At 34.2% G+C, this 20,566-nt stretch overlaps 1 protein-coding gene and 1 long non-coding RNA gene across 3 annotated transcripts in view; both read right to left on the bottom strand.

The window, feature by feature from the left end:
* The window catches only part of Fbxl17 (F-box and leucine rich repeat protein 17), a 446,310-nt gene that overhangs the window by 18,263 nt on the left and 407,481 nt on the right, over positions 1-20,566 (bottom strand). For both annotated transcript variants that reach the window (XM_063245485.1, XM_063245486.1), the window contains one exon: positions 1,137-1,279. In XM_063245485.1, the coding sequence (XP_063101555.1) occupies positions 1,137-1,279 (143 nt within the window). The remainder of the gene's footprint in view (positions 1-1,136; positions 1,280-20,566) is intronic.
* The window catches only part of LOC134475303 (uncharacterized), a 90,050-nt gene continuing 77,178 nt past the window's right edge, over positions 7,695-20,566 (bottom strand). Inside the window, exon 2 of the long non-coding RNA XR_010046451.1 lies at positions 7,695-20,566. This exon is cut by the window's right edge and continues 21,896 nt beyond it. This is a non-coding gene — a long non-coding RNA (uncharacterized LOC134475303).

Genomic DNA, 20,566 nt, shown 5'->3' with positions numbered 1-20,566 from the left:
GGCATTAGTACTCCTTGGTAAAGTGTGCAGAAGGGACAATAATTGATATTCTTGTAGAGACAATAATAAACTTAATTTTGAATTCTGATGATGGAAAAATTATAAAGTCATTTTTTCTAAAATCAATTTATAATTTTCCCATTATTTTCATTTTCTTTTAAAACATAATAGCATGCTGTATAATTTTTTTCTTTTGGAAATTCTAATATCAGAGAACAGGTCAATGGCATTAATGATAAGAATAACCAATAAACAGTTTATTTTATGCATGTTGAACATTATTCTAAGTGCTTTGCATAAGTTAATTCATTTCATGCTCACAATTTTACAGGATAGGTACTAGTGTCAGCCTCATTTTACAAATGGAGAAATGAGTGTTGCCCAAGATGACACAACTAGTGAGTAACTATTAATTAGATTTGTTACAGGGAAAGCACGAACATCACAAAGTGTAAAACAACTGTCTAGTGTCTGGTATTCAATATTTATTTTCCATGTTATATAAAACATCATTTCCCAAACTTATGCTCACACTCCTGGCCAGTTCTTCAGACCTTCACTGGAACCTCTGGGATCACAGGAATTTTTATGTGATAAGAGTCGCATCTGACATGTAGAAACACAAATTCCCACACATCTCCCTCAACAGCCTTTTCTTGGCCCCTATGTCAGGAAGACATAGACGCTGAGCATCAAAATTACTCACTTAAGAAAAAAAATTATATTAGTCTTTCCACCTTATTGTTGCAGGAAATTTGGAAAACTGAATAGAATTTTACTGTTAGATCTTGCAATTTGCCATGCAATCTTTTTAACTTTGGTCCATGGAATTATAACTATGCCAAAATCTAAGTTGACTGTGTATATATTTGCCTTTTCATTATGCTTAAGCGCAAAATTCATTATTGAGCAGAGAAATGAAAAATAATATCAGATTAGAAAACCAGGCCAACAATAAATAAATAAATACATAAATAAATAAATAAATATACACACACACACACATATATGTATAGAGAGAGAGAGAGAGAAAGAGAGAGTGAGTGAGTCAGGGAAAGGAATGGAAAGAAAATACTGTATCAAGCTCTCCATGAGTATACTGATATGTAGAAAACAACTTGATAGACAGTGCTTACTTTATCGCATCTCATCAGCCCCAGATATCTCAGAGATTTGCTGCTTTGTGCAATCAGGGTGGCTCCTTGATCAGTAATTTCTTTACACCACCCCACATCCACGGTCTCTATTGTCATGCTGTATCGCCCAATGGCTATCAATGCTGCAAGAAGAGAAGGACAGAGAAAGAGCATAAATGTTAACAGTGTAAGGTATCTATTTTATTATGATGGTTTCTCTCATTTCTTCACTAAATTTGTCCCTCAAATGCTGTGTGTAAATGAGCGTTTTATGAACTAAATTAAATTTGAAATGCTTCAGGAAAGACTGTCGTATGACAAACCGTTTTATAAAATGAATAATCATTCCCTAATTTCTCTTTCACTAGACACAACCTTCTAGCACTTTTACTCATTATAAGGTTACCTATACTTTCAACCATCCATGTTTGCAACAGGAATAAATTAAAATGAATCACAGATGTAACATCACAAAAACTCTAAGTATTGACTAAAGTTTATCCAAAGTAATTTGAACAATATTTTAAAAGAAAAATCTATGTAAATACCATTTTGAGGTGTATTATACTGAATTTACCAATATGCATAATTTTTTCCATCTGTTTATGATCTGTAAAATGTAAGAGTATATACTATTTTTCATATTGGTTGTGTTTTTTTTTTTTTTTGGCTCTTAGGAGTTGAGTATATTATGCATATAGTTGGATTTAAATGATGCCATGCTATAGTGCAGGAAAGGGAATTCATTTGTTAGGGTAAATTTCCTTACTATATCAGAGATCTTCCTTCTACTAAAATAAAATGAAGCCTGCCATCAGTACTATGGCAGTATGTCTGGTGTTCTTGGCTGTTCAGCACTGCATGACTACTAAAGTGCTGGAGATTTTCCCATAATCTCTGATGTACACTACTCATGCCGCACGAGCTTCCCAATCTGTCACCCCATCAGGATGTAAGTCTTTTTCAGCGATTTCTCATTTGATAGGTGTGCATATGTCTACATTTAAGAAACATAAAAATAGATTTCAATACCTCCAGCAAGAATAAGTTTATGGTGCATTAGTATATGAACAAAACCCTTGAAAAACATTCCACAAGTATTAAAAAAGAAATATTGTTGCTAATTATTTCTTATTCTAAGAGAGCATAAGCTCATTTCTGTAAAGTTAAAGGTGGACAATATTTTCTAAAGTGTATTGACTGGATTGAGAAGAACAGAATGAATTACTTACATAAATAAAAATGACCCACAGAAAAGATTATTTACCAAACTCTCTTTGCTAATTAGCTCAAAAATTTTTTTCTTACTAGAAAACTCATATACATGCATTCCAGTATCTAACTGCTGCGAAGCAGTCAGATATTTAATGTTTATAAAAACAACAATCATGATCCTGGAGCTTTCCAGTAAAAATACGATATAGAAAGAATTTATTTTTTAAGTTCCTCATGCCTCTATTTTGCTAATGCTTTCATTTTTGTTCATGCTGTGTTAGCATTTAAAATTTTTTAGGTGGGGAGGGACATGGTACAATTTTCCAACTATTAATGGTTTGCTGATATGTTTTGAATAATATTTGCATGCAATAGAACAATATTCCTTAGGTTTCTAACCTAAGAAAATTGTTGAGCCACTTGGCATTGTCATAACTTTTACTAATTATGATATCCTGAAGATCTACAATTAATGAAGTAGGAAAAACGTAACAGAAATCACTTTCAGTAAAAATCATTCAAATCTTGAGTTTTAAAAGATGACCAAATATACATTTCAGGAGAATGTTGGTAGATTGTGTACAGTTTTTATTGAGATTTAAGACTGGAACATGAAAGTCCTGAACTATCTAGAAACAGGGGAATCAACTGATATGAGGAACTTTCAAAGTCTGCTCTATAAGCAAATAAAGTATCAGTAGTACCAGAATCTAGATGTTAAAACCAGGGGGTTTGGTATTTTCTTTTTCCTTTCTTGTTCAAATTAAAATACACAATAAATAAAACAACTGAAGAGGGATTAGGGTATTTGGTTTTTGTTTCGACCTACCTCTATTTTTTAGTGGAATTAAACTACTACTCCTTAACTCATTTATGTATTCAATAAGTACCTCATGAGCACTAAACCATTTCTGGCAACAACTTATTGACTATTTTCCATGTGTTGGACCTTGGGCTAAGAATTTCAGGTACATTATCTGATTTAACTCTCATAATAACTATATGAAGTCTTACTGGTATTTCCACCCTAAAGATCAGGAAACTGAGTCATGCAAAGATTGAATAATTTCCTTGTCACAACACAGCAAGCATGTGAGTGGATTTTAAATTGGGAGGCAGCTCCCAGCCCAGGCTGCACATCTGAAATAATGAATGAGAAACCTGGGGCCAGACGCCTAACAATTCTAATAGGTTTCACTTGCCAGACTGGAACTGTAGTGTGAGACACAGAGCCTTCAATGGGTACTGAGAATATGGAGATTTATGGAGCTTAACATCCAGGTAAGCGGAGCTGGAGGGGAGGACGGAGAAGTGGAGCTGGGCAAAAAGATACTAGTCAGTAAACGGTCACAATAAAAACAAAACAAAACAAAACAAAACAAAACAAAACAAAAAACTGATTCTGCATCTCTTCCTTTTTTAAATTAAATTTCTTTTCACCACTTAGATTTCAAATCAAAGGTCAGCTCCTCATCCCAACATTAGAACTAAGGATGTTATTATCCATTTACATACTTTTTTTTTTTATCGGTACCAGGGATCAAACTCATGACTGTCTGCTTGCAAGGCAGGCGCTTATGCCGCTGAGCTAAATCCCCAGCCCTTATTTACATATTTTATATGGCCCATCTTTCACATTAAAATAACAGCTCTTGTTCTTGTGTCCAGAAACCAGCACATGCTTGATGCAGAGTGGTTTCTGAAAATATTAACTGAATACACCAATGATTATAACCTCTAATTCGACAGGGGAGGAGCTTCAAGGATGCCCTTACAAAATAGCCAGGTTACATATTCAACTGTGAGCTAGAACTCTCCAGAAAAACAAAGCAGCAAGGGCAAGTATAATGGACAATGGAAATAGCAAGTGTAAAGGCAGAGAGATGAGAAAGGACTAGGATGCTGTAAATCATTCTAAGGGAGTGAAATAAAAACAAGTTCAAGATTATGTGCATGATTCATTCCAGAAATATTTATTCAATGACTAATTATACTGGGTAGGCAAAAGGGATAGAGAATAACAAAAATAAGCAGTATTTAATGTCACAATGCCTATATTCTAGAAGAACAAATAGATGATAAATGAATAAACATAAAAGTAAATCTAATTCTAAGTTGTGACAAGTGTTGAGAAGGAATTAGACTAAGTACTATCAGATAGAAAAACGTTTAGCTTTGGGATGGGTGAGCACAGATATGCCCAATGTAATTATTTGTAATACTTACAATGGCCCCATAGAACAATACCCACTTAAGAGAAGAAAACTTGAGATGAAAGAGCTAACATCTAATAAAGAGGCAGAACCAGTGTGGAAACTGAGATTGCTTGGCTCCAGTGCCAGTTCTTCTTGTGCCATGAGGTTTACAGTGTTGCAGTGAAGGTTGTCATGTTCAGAACATATTTTTTGTATCACTATTTAGGAATTAAAATTACAGGTTAAAGGTCGCTAAGAATTTACATTATAACTATAGCAGAGAACCCATGAAATACTTTGTTTATAAAATGTATATGAAATACTAATTTATCTTTCTTTGAATATTTAGTGCCTTTGGAGACATTTTTCACTGTTATTCTTGAGCTGGCTATGAGACAATATAGCAGGATATATTTTCAAGTTCAGTTCTAATCATGCTATTAAGATGTCTGACATAGGGCTGGGGATTTAGCTCAGCGGCATAAGCGCCTGCCTTGCAAGCAGGCAGTCGTGAGTTCGATCCCTGGTACCGATGAAAAGGAAAAAGACAAAAAAAAAAAAAAAAAAAAAAAAAAAAAAAAAAAAAGATGTCTGACATCAAAATGACATTTAACTTCTCTAAGTCTCGGCTTTTTTACCTGGACAATGATACATGTAAGGGACTTTTCACTATGATTTATTAATATTTCCCCAGCCCCCTTCCTAGTGGTACAGTAAATATGAAATCAAAAGGAAGAGTTTTGAAAAATAAAAAAGCTCTGGAAGGATAAGAGTACTTAATCATTACGTCACTGCTAGAGTTCTTGCCTATCTACTTCCTACTGACGATTGTGAAGTTGTAGACTGCACCTGGATGGTAGGGCTGCAGATGTATGATTACTACCATCATTAGGACCTATTGACACTTTACAATGGTATTTATTGAGCCTTGAAAAAGGATACATTAATTATGCAAGACTAATTCTTACTTCCAAAGCACTTGTAATGTTTATGTGCTAAGTGCAATTAATAAAGAAAGTTAAATTCAAAAACTTATGTAAATTAAGTCATTCAGTTCCTTATATGCTGATGAAGGATACACACTAAGCTACTAATAGGCATTTATGTAAGCATACAGTTGAAAAGTGGCTCAAAGATTCACATGCACACTTAATTTTAACAAAGAAATCCCACTTGTAAGATCTGCCTTGAAGATACAGCTTTAATAATTAGAACTACATAAACCCAAGTTTATTTATTAGACTACCTGGTATATTGCAAAGTAATAGAAATTGCCTAAATTCCAATCAAAGGAAAGTGGCGAAATAAGCTATGCTATACTCACACACTTTAACAATATGAAGCTGTAAAAAATGAAAAAGGGAGATTAGTAAAAACTAATTTGGAATGATTTCTTCCAAATTACTAAGTGAAAAACAAAATACAAAAGAGTTTATATGGTATTATATAAATATAAGACAAGAGGGAATATAATATTTTATATTAATTTGTTCATTCATGCAAAAGTATTACTAAAGAGATAAACCAGAAACTACAGAAGATCGTTTAACTATAAGGACTGGCGGAAAAGGCAAAGAAAGAAGATACCCCACAAAGTGGGATTGAGAGGTTGAGGAGGGAAAGACACTTCTTAAAATATATCTTTTTATATAGCTTTGACATTCTGAACCATAATAATCATTGACATACTTCCCAAAATAAAAATGTGAGGGAACCCAAAGAGAAGTATATACAGTAATAAATTAATTAAATTGTATTGGAAATGTATCCTGAAAGGGATAGAATCAATAATTAATTCAAATTGCCAAGGAACATAATTTTGACTAAACATTTTAAGGAGAAAACTAGAAGAGCTGTAAACAAATACTGTACTCTAGTCAGCAAATCTATTTATGTAGGGGTATGAGCTAGCATTTCAGTAGCTACTTTATATGTAATCTATGATTGTAAATGATGACAGTCTTTTCAATGTTAATGAAAAAAATATAAGAGGAGTTATATCTTAGTGAACCTACAGTAATGAATTGGAATTGAGTTTTGTTATGAATGCATGGTTTTCACTGTATATGTGCACACACATATGGGTCAGGGAAAACACATAGTCTGAAATATCTTACTTATGACAGAAAAACAAGTGTTTTAAAAAGAATGGCAGGAATTGTAAGAAGGATTCAGGATCCAGTCAGAAGGCCCTGCTAATGGTCAAAGCTAAACAACCTGAACAGCAAAATAAATGACTGAATCGGATGATACTTATAAATTAAAAATAATCCATAAGGTCATACTGGTATAAATAAATAAATATATAAGTAAAAATGAGCAAGGAGGGACAAGCGCTTCCTTACAAAACAATTCCAATTAATCACTGAACAAAATATTTAAGCAACATCCAGCAAAGAGTACAGTAACAATTGCTATAGGTATGACCTACCAATGAATACTCAAAGTCATTGGTGAAAGTTGGAGGAGGAATGTAGTAATGCCAAAGATCTTTATCAATTGCAAAGGAAAAATTACAGCCTTGCACCCTAAACTCATCAAATATCACCCTGGCTAAATGAGTGGGGTCAACAGCAACATGTAAATAACACATATAAATGTCATGTATCCCTTGATCATTTCTGCAGTATTCCTGCAAAAATAAATACACTCAGTCTACTCATAACATCATAAAAACTCAATATGAGAAATATTCTACAAATTAATTCATGTTATCAAAAAGTTAAAAGGAATTTAAAGAAAAAGAACAAGCAACTTGTCACAAACTGAAGGAGACTAAGACAATACGACAGCTAAACACAATGTAGATCTCTGGATTGGATCCTGGAACAGATAAAGAAATTAAAGAAAAACTAGTGAAATTTGCATAAATTTGCAGCTTAGTTAACCTTATTGTTTCAATATTAGTTCCCTGCCTTTTCTAATTGCACTATAATTATATAATTTGTTAATATTACCAGTAACTGGGACTGTATATGAACTGTACTATTTTTGCAACTTTTCTACAATTTCACAATGAAGAGTTAAAAAAATGAATAAAATAATAATAGATAAGGTAAATGAACTACATAGAGAACTAAAATTTTCTAAGTGAAAACAATTTTCCCAATGAAAGACCTGATACATAAATGTTAGGAATAAAAAGACATTTTTCTTTTGGAGGAAGATAGGTCATACAAGCGCATTAACAGGTAACCTACATGTGCTAGTTTGTCCTTTCTAGTTCTATCTTCTGCTTTGGATCTAGGTATTTATAAAACAATCAGAAGAAATGCTGTGGTGATTGAAAGAATTAGGGCTAAAATTTAACAGCAGGACTAACATCTTTCATGTAACACTTGGATGAAAGACACTTGCAAATAAGTTTTCTGGCATAGTTACAAAGAGATAAGTATAAAAAGTGTTCTTCTTTGTAGAAGTCACAGAACCTCTAAAAAACAAAGAAATAATACTTGCAGAGATATTTGTTGTTGTGTTGATGGTCCCTGGGAAGGCTCCCTGCAGCCCACAGGGATTACAGCTCACCCTGTCTGTTCAGGAGAGTCACAGGCTTCCCTGCCAAGGACAGATGCCCAAGCACCATCCCTCCTCCACCCCAAGATTCTGATTCAGCAAAAGATATAAATGCTTCTGGGATCCTGATGTGCAACAGAGGGCTGAGAATCACTGGAACAGAATGACCTACAAGTGGGGCAAAGTTAATCAGCTAAAAACAAAAGAGCTCACTTTTAAAGACTAAGTAGCCTATGTGTTCTGATACTTTAGAACAACTTGGCCTCTCAAATAGTAGTTACTTGTTTATGATCTAGCATTTTCTCATCTGTTTACCTTTTCTACTTTATTTTTTCTCTTTCCAGTTTTTTGGGAGGCCACCAAATTTCTTTAAAGGAATTGAAAAAAAAAACGGAAGTAGATGTTTTGGTACAATTTATAGAAAAGATATATCTCAGTTCTTTTTATTCATGTTATCCTTTTCCTCCTCCTCCATCTCTTGATTCCCTCCTGCTTTGAGAACAATTTGTCTCCCTCGTTTTTACTATTCTTTATTTTGCCCTGCATTTTTACTTTAGCTTTCTCAGATAAGAGGAACTATATGATATTTAAGCTTGTGTGTCTGACTTATTTTGCTTAACATTATGGTCTCGAGGTACTTCCAATTTCCTACAAATGATTCAAATTTATTTTTCTTAACAGCAAAGTAGTACTCCATTATGTGTAAATAACCACATCTTCTCTATTCATTCACCTGTTTATGGATGTGTGGGCCACTCTCAAGATTTAGCTATTATGAACTGTGCTGCTTTAAACATGAGTATGCATGTGTCTCTGCATTATAATGTCTTCAACTTTTTTAGTAAGATACTCAGGAGGGAATAGTTGGGTTAAGTGTAATTTTAGTTTTAGTTTTTGAGGGATCTCCACACTGATTTCCATAGTTTACATTCTCAACAGCAGTATGGAAGAGTTCTTTATTCCTGCAGTCTCTCCAGAATTTGCTATTATTGATTTAATGATGATGGCCATTTTTTCTGGGATAAAATGGAATCTCAGTGTTGTTTTAATTTGCATTTCTGTAATGACCCCCCCCCCAGAGATGTTGAGCATTTCTTCATGTATTTATTTCCCACTTTTACTTCTTCACTTATATCTATTTTGCTTCCCTATTTTTGACTGGATCTTTCTTTTATTTTGGAGAGGTCTAATTTTTTTGTTATATTCATATTCTAGAAATGAGTCTCTGTCTGAGGACCTGCTGCCAAATATTCTTCCCCAATTCTGTACGTTGCCTTTTCACTCTGTTGGTTGTTTCTTTTGCTGTACAGAATATACGATGTCATCCTATTTGTTGACTTTCAGAACTATTTCCTGTACAACTGGATTTCTGTTCTGAAAGTCCTTGCTTAAGCCTATGACTTCAAAAATTTTACCTATCTTGTGTTCATGTTTCTTTTAATATCTAGTTCTTTGATCCATGTTGATTTTAGTTTAGTGCATGGTATGAGACATGGGTCTAGATATAATCTTCTGCATGTAGATAGTCATTTTTCCCAATACCATTCATTAAAGAGGTAATCTTTCCTTCACTGTGTATTTTTTTGCCCCTTTGTCAAAAATGAAATAGTTGAATGTACTTGAGGTTGCTTCTGCATTCTCTATCCTATACCACTGATCTTCAGGACTGTTTTCATTGCAGTACTCACAGTGGCTTTGTAATATAACTTCCAATCCCAGATCCTGATGCTTACTCTTTTGTTCTTTTTACACAGGACTGCTTTTGCTAGTGTGTGTCTCTTCTGGTTCTATATAAATTTTAGGATTCTTTTTTCTAGTTCTGTGAAGAATGTAGTTGGAATTTTTATTGGGATAATGTTAAATCTGTATATCAATTTTGGAAATGTGGCCATTTTGTCTATATTGGTTCTGCTTATCTAGAAGGGAGCGTATCTTTCCATTTCCTGATGTCTTCTTCAATTTTCTTTTTCAGAATATTGTAATTTTTGTTTTAGCAGACTTTCACTTAATTAGGCTAGTTCCAAAGTATTTAAATTTCCTTGGTGCTAGTGTGAATGGTAATTTTCCTTAATTTTTTTCTCAGTGGGTTATTAGTACATAGGAATGCTATTGATCTTTTTTGTGTCAGTATTGTATCTTGCTATATTACTAAATTTGGTAATATTAGAGTCTTCTTGCTATTATGAAATCAGAAACTGACCACCCTCTAAAATATTTTTCCTCGGTGTTTTGTTTAGAAATATTCTCCTTTACTACAGTAATCTTCCAATGAAACACTTACAGTTTGTTTCATCTTTGAATTGCTTATCAATATGTCTGTCTTCCTTTCTAAATTGTAAAATCTAGAGTAGTGAATGTGGATGCATGTTATCTTGGATCGCCAAATCTTTGAAAATCAAGCATTGCCAACTTTTCAGGCTTAATAAAACTTCTGGAAGTATAGAATACATGTAAAAGGTTGCACATATCTTTGTGGTACAATGATGACTTTTAATGTAGCTAACACAGCTGTGTAACAGTATCTGTATTGAGAAAAACAGCATGCCCAGTACTTCTGATGTCCCCACTGTAGTGACTACTACTATTCCCAGAATAAGGATAACTATTATCCTGACTTCTGATCATACAGATTACCATTTCTGTTGTTTAATTTATATAAATAGAGTCAAACACCAAACAATCTTCGGCATTTTTAGTTCTTATGTTTGTGAGATACACTTCTACTGTGTGTGCTACTAGTGTCCAGTTCATTTTCAAGGCTTTGTAGCATTCCATTCTACTCATGGGCATCTCAGTGGTTTTTCCTTTGGAGTTACAATAACAATGCTGTTGTGAAAACTAGCATACATGATGTGGATGTTTTCATTTCCTTAGGTAAATACATAGAATGGAATTTCTTAATCATGTGTTAAGTGTGTTTAACTGTCAAAATAACCACATCATTTTATATTCCCACTAACTCCTGAGGGTTCTAGTTTCTCTATATTGTTTTCTAGTGCACGGTAATGTGTATGTATAATTACAGGCAGTTTTATGGGTGTGAATTGGGTTTTAATTTTCATTTCCTTAGAGGGACACGGTGAATTTTTCCAAGGTATCATACTTCCTTGGAAGTCTATTTCCTTGGAAGTACCAGTAGATATCAAATGAATGAAGAAACCAAGGCTTACAGATAAGTTTTGATTACTAGACTACAACAGCTTTTAACAAAACAGATAGTATCTCCTGAGAATCAGCCATGCTGCAACTTGGGGGACCAACCAAGAAAGCAACGAGCCAGACTTCCTGGCAAGCAGGGTGAGCCATGGGCAAGCCAGGGAGAGAATAAGTCAGTGTCTCCCGTGAGCCTACCTGCGCGTGGGCTGAGAATCAAATGTCTTGCGTTTCCCCTCTACCTATCTTCCTCTTCGCAACTGGATGGTTTTAAGGTCAGCTGGAGTTGACAGCAACTAAGGTACATAAAGCAACTAAATTCTTGTATTGTTTGGTTGATTATGCTCACCAGAGGTCTGAGCATCCTTTGGAAGGATGACAGTATACAATAAAGCAAATATGGGATTTCCTTCTATTTTGTCTTTGAAGGCCAATATTGTTTTCACTATTTTGCTTTGTTCTGATTAATTGTGTTGCTCTATTCAATATTATGTTTTGATTGGTTTTTCTAGTGTTCTGGTTTTAGTTCGATTTTGCTATACCTGCTTGAATGAACAACTATTGTGAAGATAATAGGATATACCATGGTAGCTATTATTGTTATCTTAGTATCCTGCTCTGAACTTCTGTACCAATTTCACTGCATTTTCTTCATTGGCTTTGTTTTGTCTTGTTCTGTTGTATTTTACTATTTTTAAAATAAAAAAAGAAAAAGCCAGATAATTTTCCATGCAATTTAAAGGAAAATATCCATAAAATAAGCATTCTATCCTGAGAAACATAACACTTAAAACAGGAAAATAAAATTCAGGAAAGAGAATAAAAGTGTAGCAAACTTTTCAAATCCTCAGTTATTTGTGAAAATTTCAAAGACTATGGAGTTTGATTTAAGAAACTTCAAAACTCTGAAAAATCAAGTGAAAAATACATACAACACAAATGAGTTCCTAACAGTGATGGATAATATTAAAGACTGAAAACTCTGAATTGTGCCAGAATTTTTGAGATGCTGCTTGCTGGGTCATTCATTTTACATAGCTCTGCTTAATGAGTTCAGACTAGCACCACAGAAATATTGTCTGATTCACAAAGAGAGAAAGCTGGCTGTGGCCCTTGACCTTTCTGGGGAAAGTCTCTCCTGCCCTTCACACCCTGAAGCAGAAATGCAAGCATTATTTATAGGCTGCATCTGTTTTCCTTCCTTTGAGATAAACAACTTGTGAAAAAATAAGTTCAAGTGCAGAACTTTTTTTAAAAGGTCATTTAATGCATCATGACAAGGATAATCCTTAATCCTCTATTTATTTTTTATTTTACAAGCAGAAAGATACATATCTGATTGGGTATGTAGAAGTTATTTCCATATATGTGACCTCCAAAAATGTAATAAACAAGGGGTGTATTTAGAATTAACCTGCATTTACAGGAATCTGGTTTGAGTGGTGCTCTGGTTTTGAGTGGTGCGGTGTTTGGTGATTGCTAGCCCTTTGAGAGGAATGTTGAGTTCTCCTGACAATTCTCTTATTAAATTTGGAATTCAAGATGAGGAAGAAAGAAAGTTTCACTACTTTAACATTAGCAGAGAACCTAAAGTCCCTGGTTCAATGATTCTTTTTTATTTCAGCCTGCATAAACACATATATTACTTAGCAAAGAATTATGCATCCTTTTCAAAATCCTGACATTATTAGATTTCTTTTCTTTCTGAAATATGATTTCTGGGTTTAAATATGTTAAGTTTACAGGTATGGGAAAGTACATTCATGTCTTTGTCATAGATCTGCCTTGTCTACCTTTCTAGGCTGATTTTTCCAGACCACTCTAAATATAGAATATCAGTTTCAAGCTGATGTTAGACAGAAAAATTTATCTGATCATATATGCTGCAGAGCAGGATGTGATTTCACTGACCATGACTTAGACACAAAAGTAGGTGAAAAATACACGTTGCCAGGGTGACTAACGGACTTTGTAAAAATACCCTGATATAGAAGCAATGAAAACCAGAGAAACTGGGAAGAGCCTGTGGGGATAACAACAGTTTGAATACATTCTTTGTTTTTGTTTTTTACTCAATAAATATTGACTACCTACTAAAGAGGTCTAGCCTTGACTACCTTTATAGAGCTTATATTTTAGATACAAAGAAGTAGAATGTATAATTTGTCAGATGGCAATAATATTTTGGAGAAAAACAAGCAGAGAACAGGGCTAGGATTGGAATTTTAATAGGGTGACCAAGGAACACCTCACAAAGAAAGGCACATTTGACTAAAAACCTTGAGGGACAGGTGAGGAAGCCATATAGATATCTAAGGGAAGGTATTTTACATGGACAACTCTAGCATATGATACAATTGAACTGAAATTTTCAAAGAACTACTCAGGGTTTGGATAGAGTAGAATGTAAAAGAATAAGTAACGAAGCAGAGAAACTAATAAGAAGGCCATTGTAACTACCAAACTAAGAAGTGATAGTGGATTGAACCAGGACCAGTGACTGAGATAGAGAAAAATGGACTGAACTCTGAATAGAGTGTAAAAGCAGAAGCAACAGCATTTGCTGATGGATCGGATGTGGAATAAGAAAAAGAGAGGTATTAGGAATATAAAAAAATTTTTTCTACCATTTAGATTTAAAAGAAATTTCTAGTGTGTGATCCTACCTGTTGCTGTTTTGTATTCTTGTGCATCTGAGTGTCCTTGTATCAGAAACAATATACTTGTTTCTTCTACTGATATAAACTTCACAGAGAGGGACAAAGACCACCCTTATTCATCTTTGTATCATCATTGTGTAGCACAGAGGCTTTTTTTTGCATTTAATATGTTATATTCATTTAAATATATAAATGTTAAGTATTTCAATTATAAGCATTTAGATGAAACTAAAGAAGAGATCTTGTTTATTCTCTAGAGTCTACATTCATTCTTGTATGCTACAAGATACTTTTTGAGTAATTTCAGTATGTCATTCATAATGACTGTAATCATGTTTAAGGAGATTATAGGCAATACATCAATTTTTCAATACTAGGCATATTTTTTCACAAACTAAAAAGCAGTTTTTAGGAAACTGTGACTAAGCAGATCACTTAATTTTATCAAAGTACAACAAAGACATGTCTTTCAGTAAGTTTTTTTCTAATCCAGTGCTCCTTAAGGCTCCATTTATTGGCACTAATATTCAGCACTTCAACCATGTAAATGAACTTAAAAAAATATAAAGTTATTTAAAAACTAAAACCAAGCACAAAAATATAGCTCAATTATTTCTAAGTATAATCAGAGTAGCTGTAATTCAGGGGCTGTTATCTGGAATGTAGTTTGGCTTAAAAGTGCCTACGGGCACTTTTGCCACAACAAAGGTAAAAGAAAAAAATATGAAGTTCAAAGCATTTAAATTTGAATTTGTATGGCTTATCAGAGAACTGGATTAAATTGTAGATAACACAAAATTTCTATGTTATTTAAAAATTTAAAAAAATTTTTTATGTCCACTCTGTCAACTACCAGTTTACCAATTAATACTGTCTATCTATCAGAAAGTTCAGCAATTATTTGAAACCCCAAATCCAGCAGTGAGGCTTATAAGTATTATCAGTGGAGCTAGGGCTTAATTTTTAAAATTAGGGTGTGTGCTTGTGTGTATGTGTGTGCATGTATGCATGTGAGGAAGAACAGGAAATAGAGTAAAAGAGGAAGTAAAGAAGGAAAGAAAATGAAAGGAAGATTGAGGTGCAGAGAATAAGCAGCACAGATGCTACATAAGTGAGAGTCCCAGTTCTGGATCGTCTCACTTGGGAGCTTAAATCATGCACATAGAGCAGTGTTCACACATACACACACACACATACACATACACATACACATACACATACACATACACAGAATGTGTTAGTTATTTTCTTGTTGCTGGAACAATATTGTGAGAATGAAAGAGAAAAAAAGTGCTCGAAAGGAATGAATGACTGGGACAGAGGAAAGGAGACAAGAAAGAAGGGAAAACATTATACACATATGTATACAAGATAGATAACTATACTACTATTCTTTGCTAGTTCATCAAAAACAACAGTTTGTGCTTTCACTGTTTTGATTGTTTGATCATTTTTTCAGGCCTAAATCTCGTAATCTGAACAATTACTTTGAAGATAACAATATTCAATATATTAATTAGTGTTAGTTTTCTATTATTTTGTCTTGAAATTCTGTATCATCATTTTTGTTGTTGTTATTTCTAAAATTAAAAAAAAAAAAAAGAAAGGTTTATTTTAGCTCATAATTTGTAGAGGTTGCAGTTCATAGCCAACTGACTCCAAGACAGGGAAGTATGATAGTGGGGTATGGCAGAAGAGGAACAGTCCATGGAGGGCAAGCAAAAAGCAGCAAGTGGTGAGCCTACTTTTTTCCTTTATTCTGTTCAGTACCACCCACATGGGGGGGGTGCCTCCCATTATCCACACTCAGAACTATGCTGAACCACTCAGTGAACTAACTGAGTTATCATACACCATTAAGCCATACTAACATACCCTAGATCCAGTCACATCCCAAAAGACTCAACTATAATAAGTGCATGAGGCTTTGGAGTTTCATCTAGATATAAGCATGCATTTATCTCAATGCTTTATCCCACAGATTTACTTCCCAAAAGCTCTACCTATAAGTATATGAGGCTTTGGGTGAGACATCTAGATATAAGCAATAACACAGACATACAAGCATATATTTATCTGTAAGCTCTGACCCACATTATTGAAGATAATGAAGACTGAGCTTTAGTATTTGTCACTTACATGGGACTTTATATTATGACCTAGGTCCTAGAAATGTGTTCACATGGTAATTCTTCTATAAAATCTGAAAAACCAATACACACTGGTATTCCTTTTCTTAAAGAAATATTATAAATTCTATAAATTTCATGTCTCCAAAACTACAAGTCTATCCCTGACCTACACCAGGACTTTCTGACCCAGTGGTTTGGGTAAAGATGTGTGTTCTTTTTCTTGTACTTTTCTTGTTTCCTTTTTTCTTTCTTTTTTGTCACCAAGTGATTTTGATACATATCCACTTTGAAATTACTGATGAAAGACTGATCAGTCTAATGAATCCCTGAAACCTAGGTAGTATTTTCTTTCTGGAGCATTGCCCACCATTGATTGGGACATAAACCACATCACACTACGTAGTTCGGAAAATGCTGACAATTGGCAACATTCATTTCCACATTGCAGTGATGAATCACATAGGCCTCTGTGCCGAGTAATTAACTATCCATTTGTGTGTACTGGCTGCCCTGATGCAGTTCTTTTCAACAAAGAAGGAAGGGAATTTGAACATTATATTAACCGTTGTTAATACCAAGCAAATAGAGTAAATTGGATTTATTAAAGAGTATGTGTGTAGATTTTTTTCCTAGGAGTTGATACAATTTGTCTAGTTTCTAATTATAGCTGGAACAGAAAATGGTTGAACTTGAAGACCTCTCACGGTATCTAATAAACTTTTACTTATGGAAAGAACATTTCTTGGATTGGAGAATGACTAATAATTTACTAAGCTTTTCCTGAAAGATAGCTAAAGGTGTTTCACCTATATCCAGCTGATGAATTAGCCTTAGCTAATAATCAGTGTCATGAGACAGGAAAGAAGAAGCCTGTAATTACTTTGAAAGGAATGAAGGAACAGATCTGATAAAGAAAATAAATCAGCTAATTCCTTGAGTACATACTGAGTGGAAAAGAAGATTATTTTATTGCAAGTTTAAAATGAGGTGAAAATGTGAGACCCTGGTTTTATCTGCCTGGCATCCATTTCCACTTTCTGGTAACAAATCCTCAATTCTCCTTTTTCTGTAATGCAGTTTGTACACTGCCATCAAAAGTTCCCTAACTCCTCCAAGCTAGCTAGGGATGTGCATGTGTCACAATCTTACCTAATGAACTAACTTATCTCAGTTCCACCAGGAATGACTTAAGAATCTGACACCCAGTCATCTTGGGAGACAAGAGTCTCTTTAAGGAATTTTTCCTGGGATGGACAGGCTTCAGAATCTTAGGTCATTGCCACCATTGATTGGGACATAAACCACATCACACTACGTAGTTCGGAAAATGCTGCTGTAGGACTGCTGCTGTGGTAAAGGTTTTATTTTGAACAGCCAGATGACATCTTTTAAAGACATTTTTTTTAAGGATGACCCATCAGGTATTGCCTAAGTTTTGACATGCTTGATAAAGACCGTTACATTTATGGTCATGGAGTTGTATGTCTAAATATTCAATTTGGGGGTTGTATTTATTTTTACCTTCACCGTCTTATAAACAGGCATTTCAGTTTTGCTGTGGGGAAGCATAAATCTGACCTGATTTTTTTCCTCTCAATAAGTGTCTTGCTTTTAATGTCTGCAAGCCATATCTTTTTTCTTTGATTGCTTAGGATGTATAATTTTTCAAGAAATGACTGCATTATTCTGTAGCAACTTATTTTCTCACACCTTCATAGGCTGTTTTTATGGATACAAATATATGAGTTTCACTGTTGTTCTACTGGCCTCACTTCCTCCCTCACTTTCATACCTCTACAAATGTTGCCTTCAAATAAAATGGTAGATTATAGCCACTATAAATGATTTGGTTTGTTCCTTTCAAATTCTTTCTTCTTTGCTTGCCAGGGATCAGATATCTGTCTGAACTATGAAAATGTGAATATGAAACAGAGCTGTCCACAGCAACTACTCAGGAATCTTTGGGTTAATATCCTCACTAAAAATCTGTTACTTTCATCATTTTAACCCCTCTTACTATTCTGTGTGGGAAAAGTTGTATGTTATTTAATAACAAAACTGTTTGGGTCATTTTGTATTGAATCCTGGCATTTTCTTTTTCTCTCTTTCATTCCTGGCAGTCTCCTGTGTTTGAAGGCAATGTGGCACATGATATGGAAGATCATCAGGATGCTTTGTGTCTTGAAGATCTCTTCCTTAGGGCGTTAGGATGTGAAATTCAAACTCTCCATATACATTCCTACCTTCCCCGGAGTCAGTACGCTATTGGGAGATTTATGGCTATAATTAAAGAATTGCTGGATGTGCTTTCCTGGATGAGGACATTCATTTTATGTTAATACAAGTGTCCCTCAAGATTTCTTCCTTTGTTTAAATAGTATGAATTTAAAGAGAGTCAATAACATTGAGAAATAAACTATTAAAGGATTGTTGAAATTCAGGTAAATCTGAATAATATTATTGCATTTAAAATAACAGAATAAAATATGAGTAAAAAGAACATCCTTGTCCACATTTCAATGTGGCAAGGAGAATAAATAAATTGAAGATACTTAATATCACTATGTCCATGTTCTCACTGCTGAATCATGTATTATATAATATAACCAGGCTTCATTTATCAGTTATTTGGAGTTTATATTTTCTGCATTTTTTTATTTGTGTAGTTCTTAACCTTGCTTATCTTTCTTTCATATATATATATATATATATATATTTTTTTTTTTTTTTAAAGCCCCTAGCTAGGCATCGTGGTGCATGCCTTACTGCTTATCATTTTTTCCCCATATATACTTTGTTTAAAAAGAAATACCTTGGTCAGCTATGATGGTGTGACCCTGTAATCCTAACCCTTGGGAGGCTGAGATAGGAGGACTGCTATGAGTTCAGGGGCTAGCCTGGACTACCTAATGAGTTGAAGGACTGTCTGAATTACGTAAATGTCTCAGAAAGGCAGAATTCCTTAGGTCATTTTCGAAAGAATTTAGAAGCTAAAGACTATAAATGCATGTGATCTACATAGGAAATTAGAATAGTTAAACTCTATTCCTCTTTGTCTCAGTTTTCATATTTAATTAGTAACTCATTATTGACTCTCTCTCCTAAATAGCTCCTCAGTCTCCTTAGTTTGTCCCTTTCACTGCTTCTTCTGTAATCTGGATCCTCATCGACCAACAATCCAGTATAACTAATTTTCTGCCTGTAGTCTTGCTCCACTTCAACTTAGCCTACCCTGAAAAGAAGCTTCTATTAGTTACTACTCTCCAATTTCTATTCATAGAAAGCATACTTAAAAGATGAAAAATCCTTCTTTCCTTACATAGTTTCATTTATGGTTTGAACCTGTCTTAATTTCCTCATCACAGACAAAAATACCTGACACCTGCAACTTGAAGGAGAAGTTTATCTTGGTTCATATTTTCAGTCCATGGTTAGTCAGATTCAAAGCAAAAACAGCATGGTGGAAGGACCTAGCATGGAAGGAATCTGCTCACATACTAGTAGTCAGGAAGTACAGAGACAAGGGAGAAGCTGGGGAGGAAGACACTGTACATCCTTCTAGAACCCATCTCCTAACAGCCCTTTTAGCCACTGACCTCATTAGTGGATGAATCCACCTATGAATATAGCACTCCATGATCCAACAATGGTCCAAAATGCTCACCTCTGAGCACCAACAGTTTTGGGGTTATTCTTGGTCTAAACCATAACTAGTCCAGAGAAAAACACCAATAAACACAGCATAACTCAAGCTTTTAGAAGATAAGTCATATCTACTCACTAGTAAGTCAGGACTATAAGGTGGTCCCTGAATGGAATATTTATCCATGCCAATAATCAAACATAATAACAAAAAAGTATATTTTCCCTAAACAACTTTGCTAAAGGATTAAAGGTACAAAGCAGCAAAAATTTCAATGCTTACGCATTATCACTCTGAAAAATATAATGCTGAATTTATGCTACACTTTTCACTCTAGGAATGGCATGCCAGCACAAAACTTGAGCCATCTTGAGCAAAGTAGATGCACTTTGAGATCATAATGTTAACTAAAATAAATCACACACAGCTTAAATATCATATGGTTTCTCTTATATGAGGAGTCCAAAATATAAACAAAGAGCAAAATAAAAAAACAGGTAATGGGAAGCAGGGAGACAGATTTTTCTCAAAAGTGAAAGAGACCAAAAGGCAGAGGGAGGAAGGTGGGGAGGAGAAAGGAATGAAAAAAGACTTACAATGTGTTATGTATGTGTACCAACCTCCCATGAGGAATGTAATCATTATGTATTGCAAACATGTACTAACAAAAAAACATAATAATTAAAAAGAGCTTCTAATGCTGCAGATGTACCTCTGGGTCCACCAATTCCCAGGACTGAAGGATAGGAGAAGAAGGCTAAAGGAAGAAATCTGAGGGAAGAAAAGAGGGATTAAAGTAAATTCATTAGTAAATAAGATTCCTAACTTTTTACTTCCAACTCAAACTGGGCAGCTTTTGCGGGTTTTTTTTTTTTTTTTTGAGGGGGGAAATGATTGAAGTCCCAAGTTATATTTTTGC

The sequence above is a fragment of the Cavia porcellus genome, unplaced genomic scaffold (assembly GCF_034190915.1).
Source record: "Cavia porcellus strain 051 isolate PalLab524CR breed Dunkin Hartley unplaced genomic scaffold, mCavPor4.1 scaffold_2, whole genome shotgun sequence".
NCBI classification, from domain to species: Eukaryota; Metazoa; Chordata; class Mammalia; order Rodentia; family Caviidae; genus Cavia; species Cavia porcellus.
The sequence above is the reverse complement of the archived record's forward strand: the minus strand, read 5'-3'. Positions and strand labels throughout refer to the sequence as shown.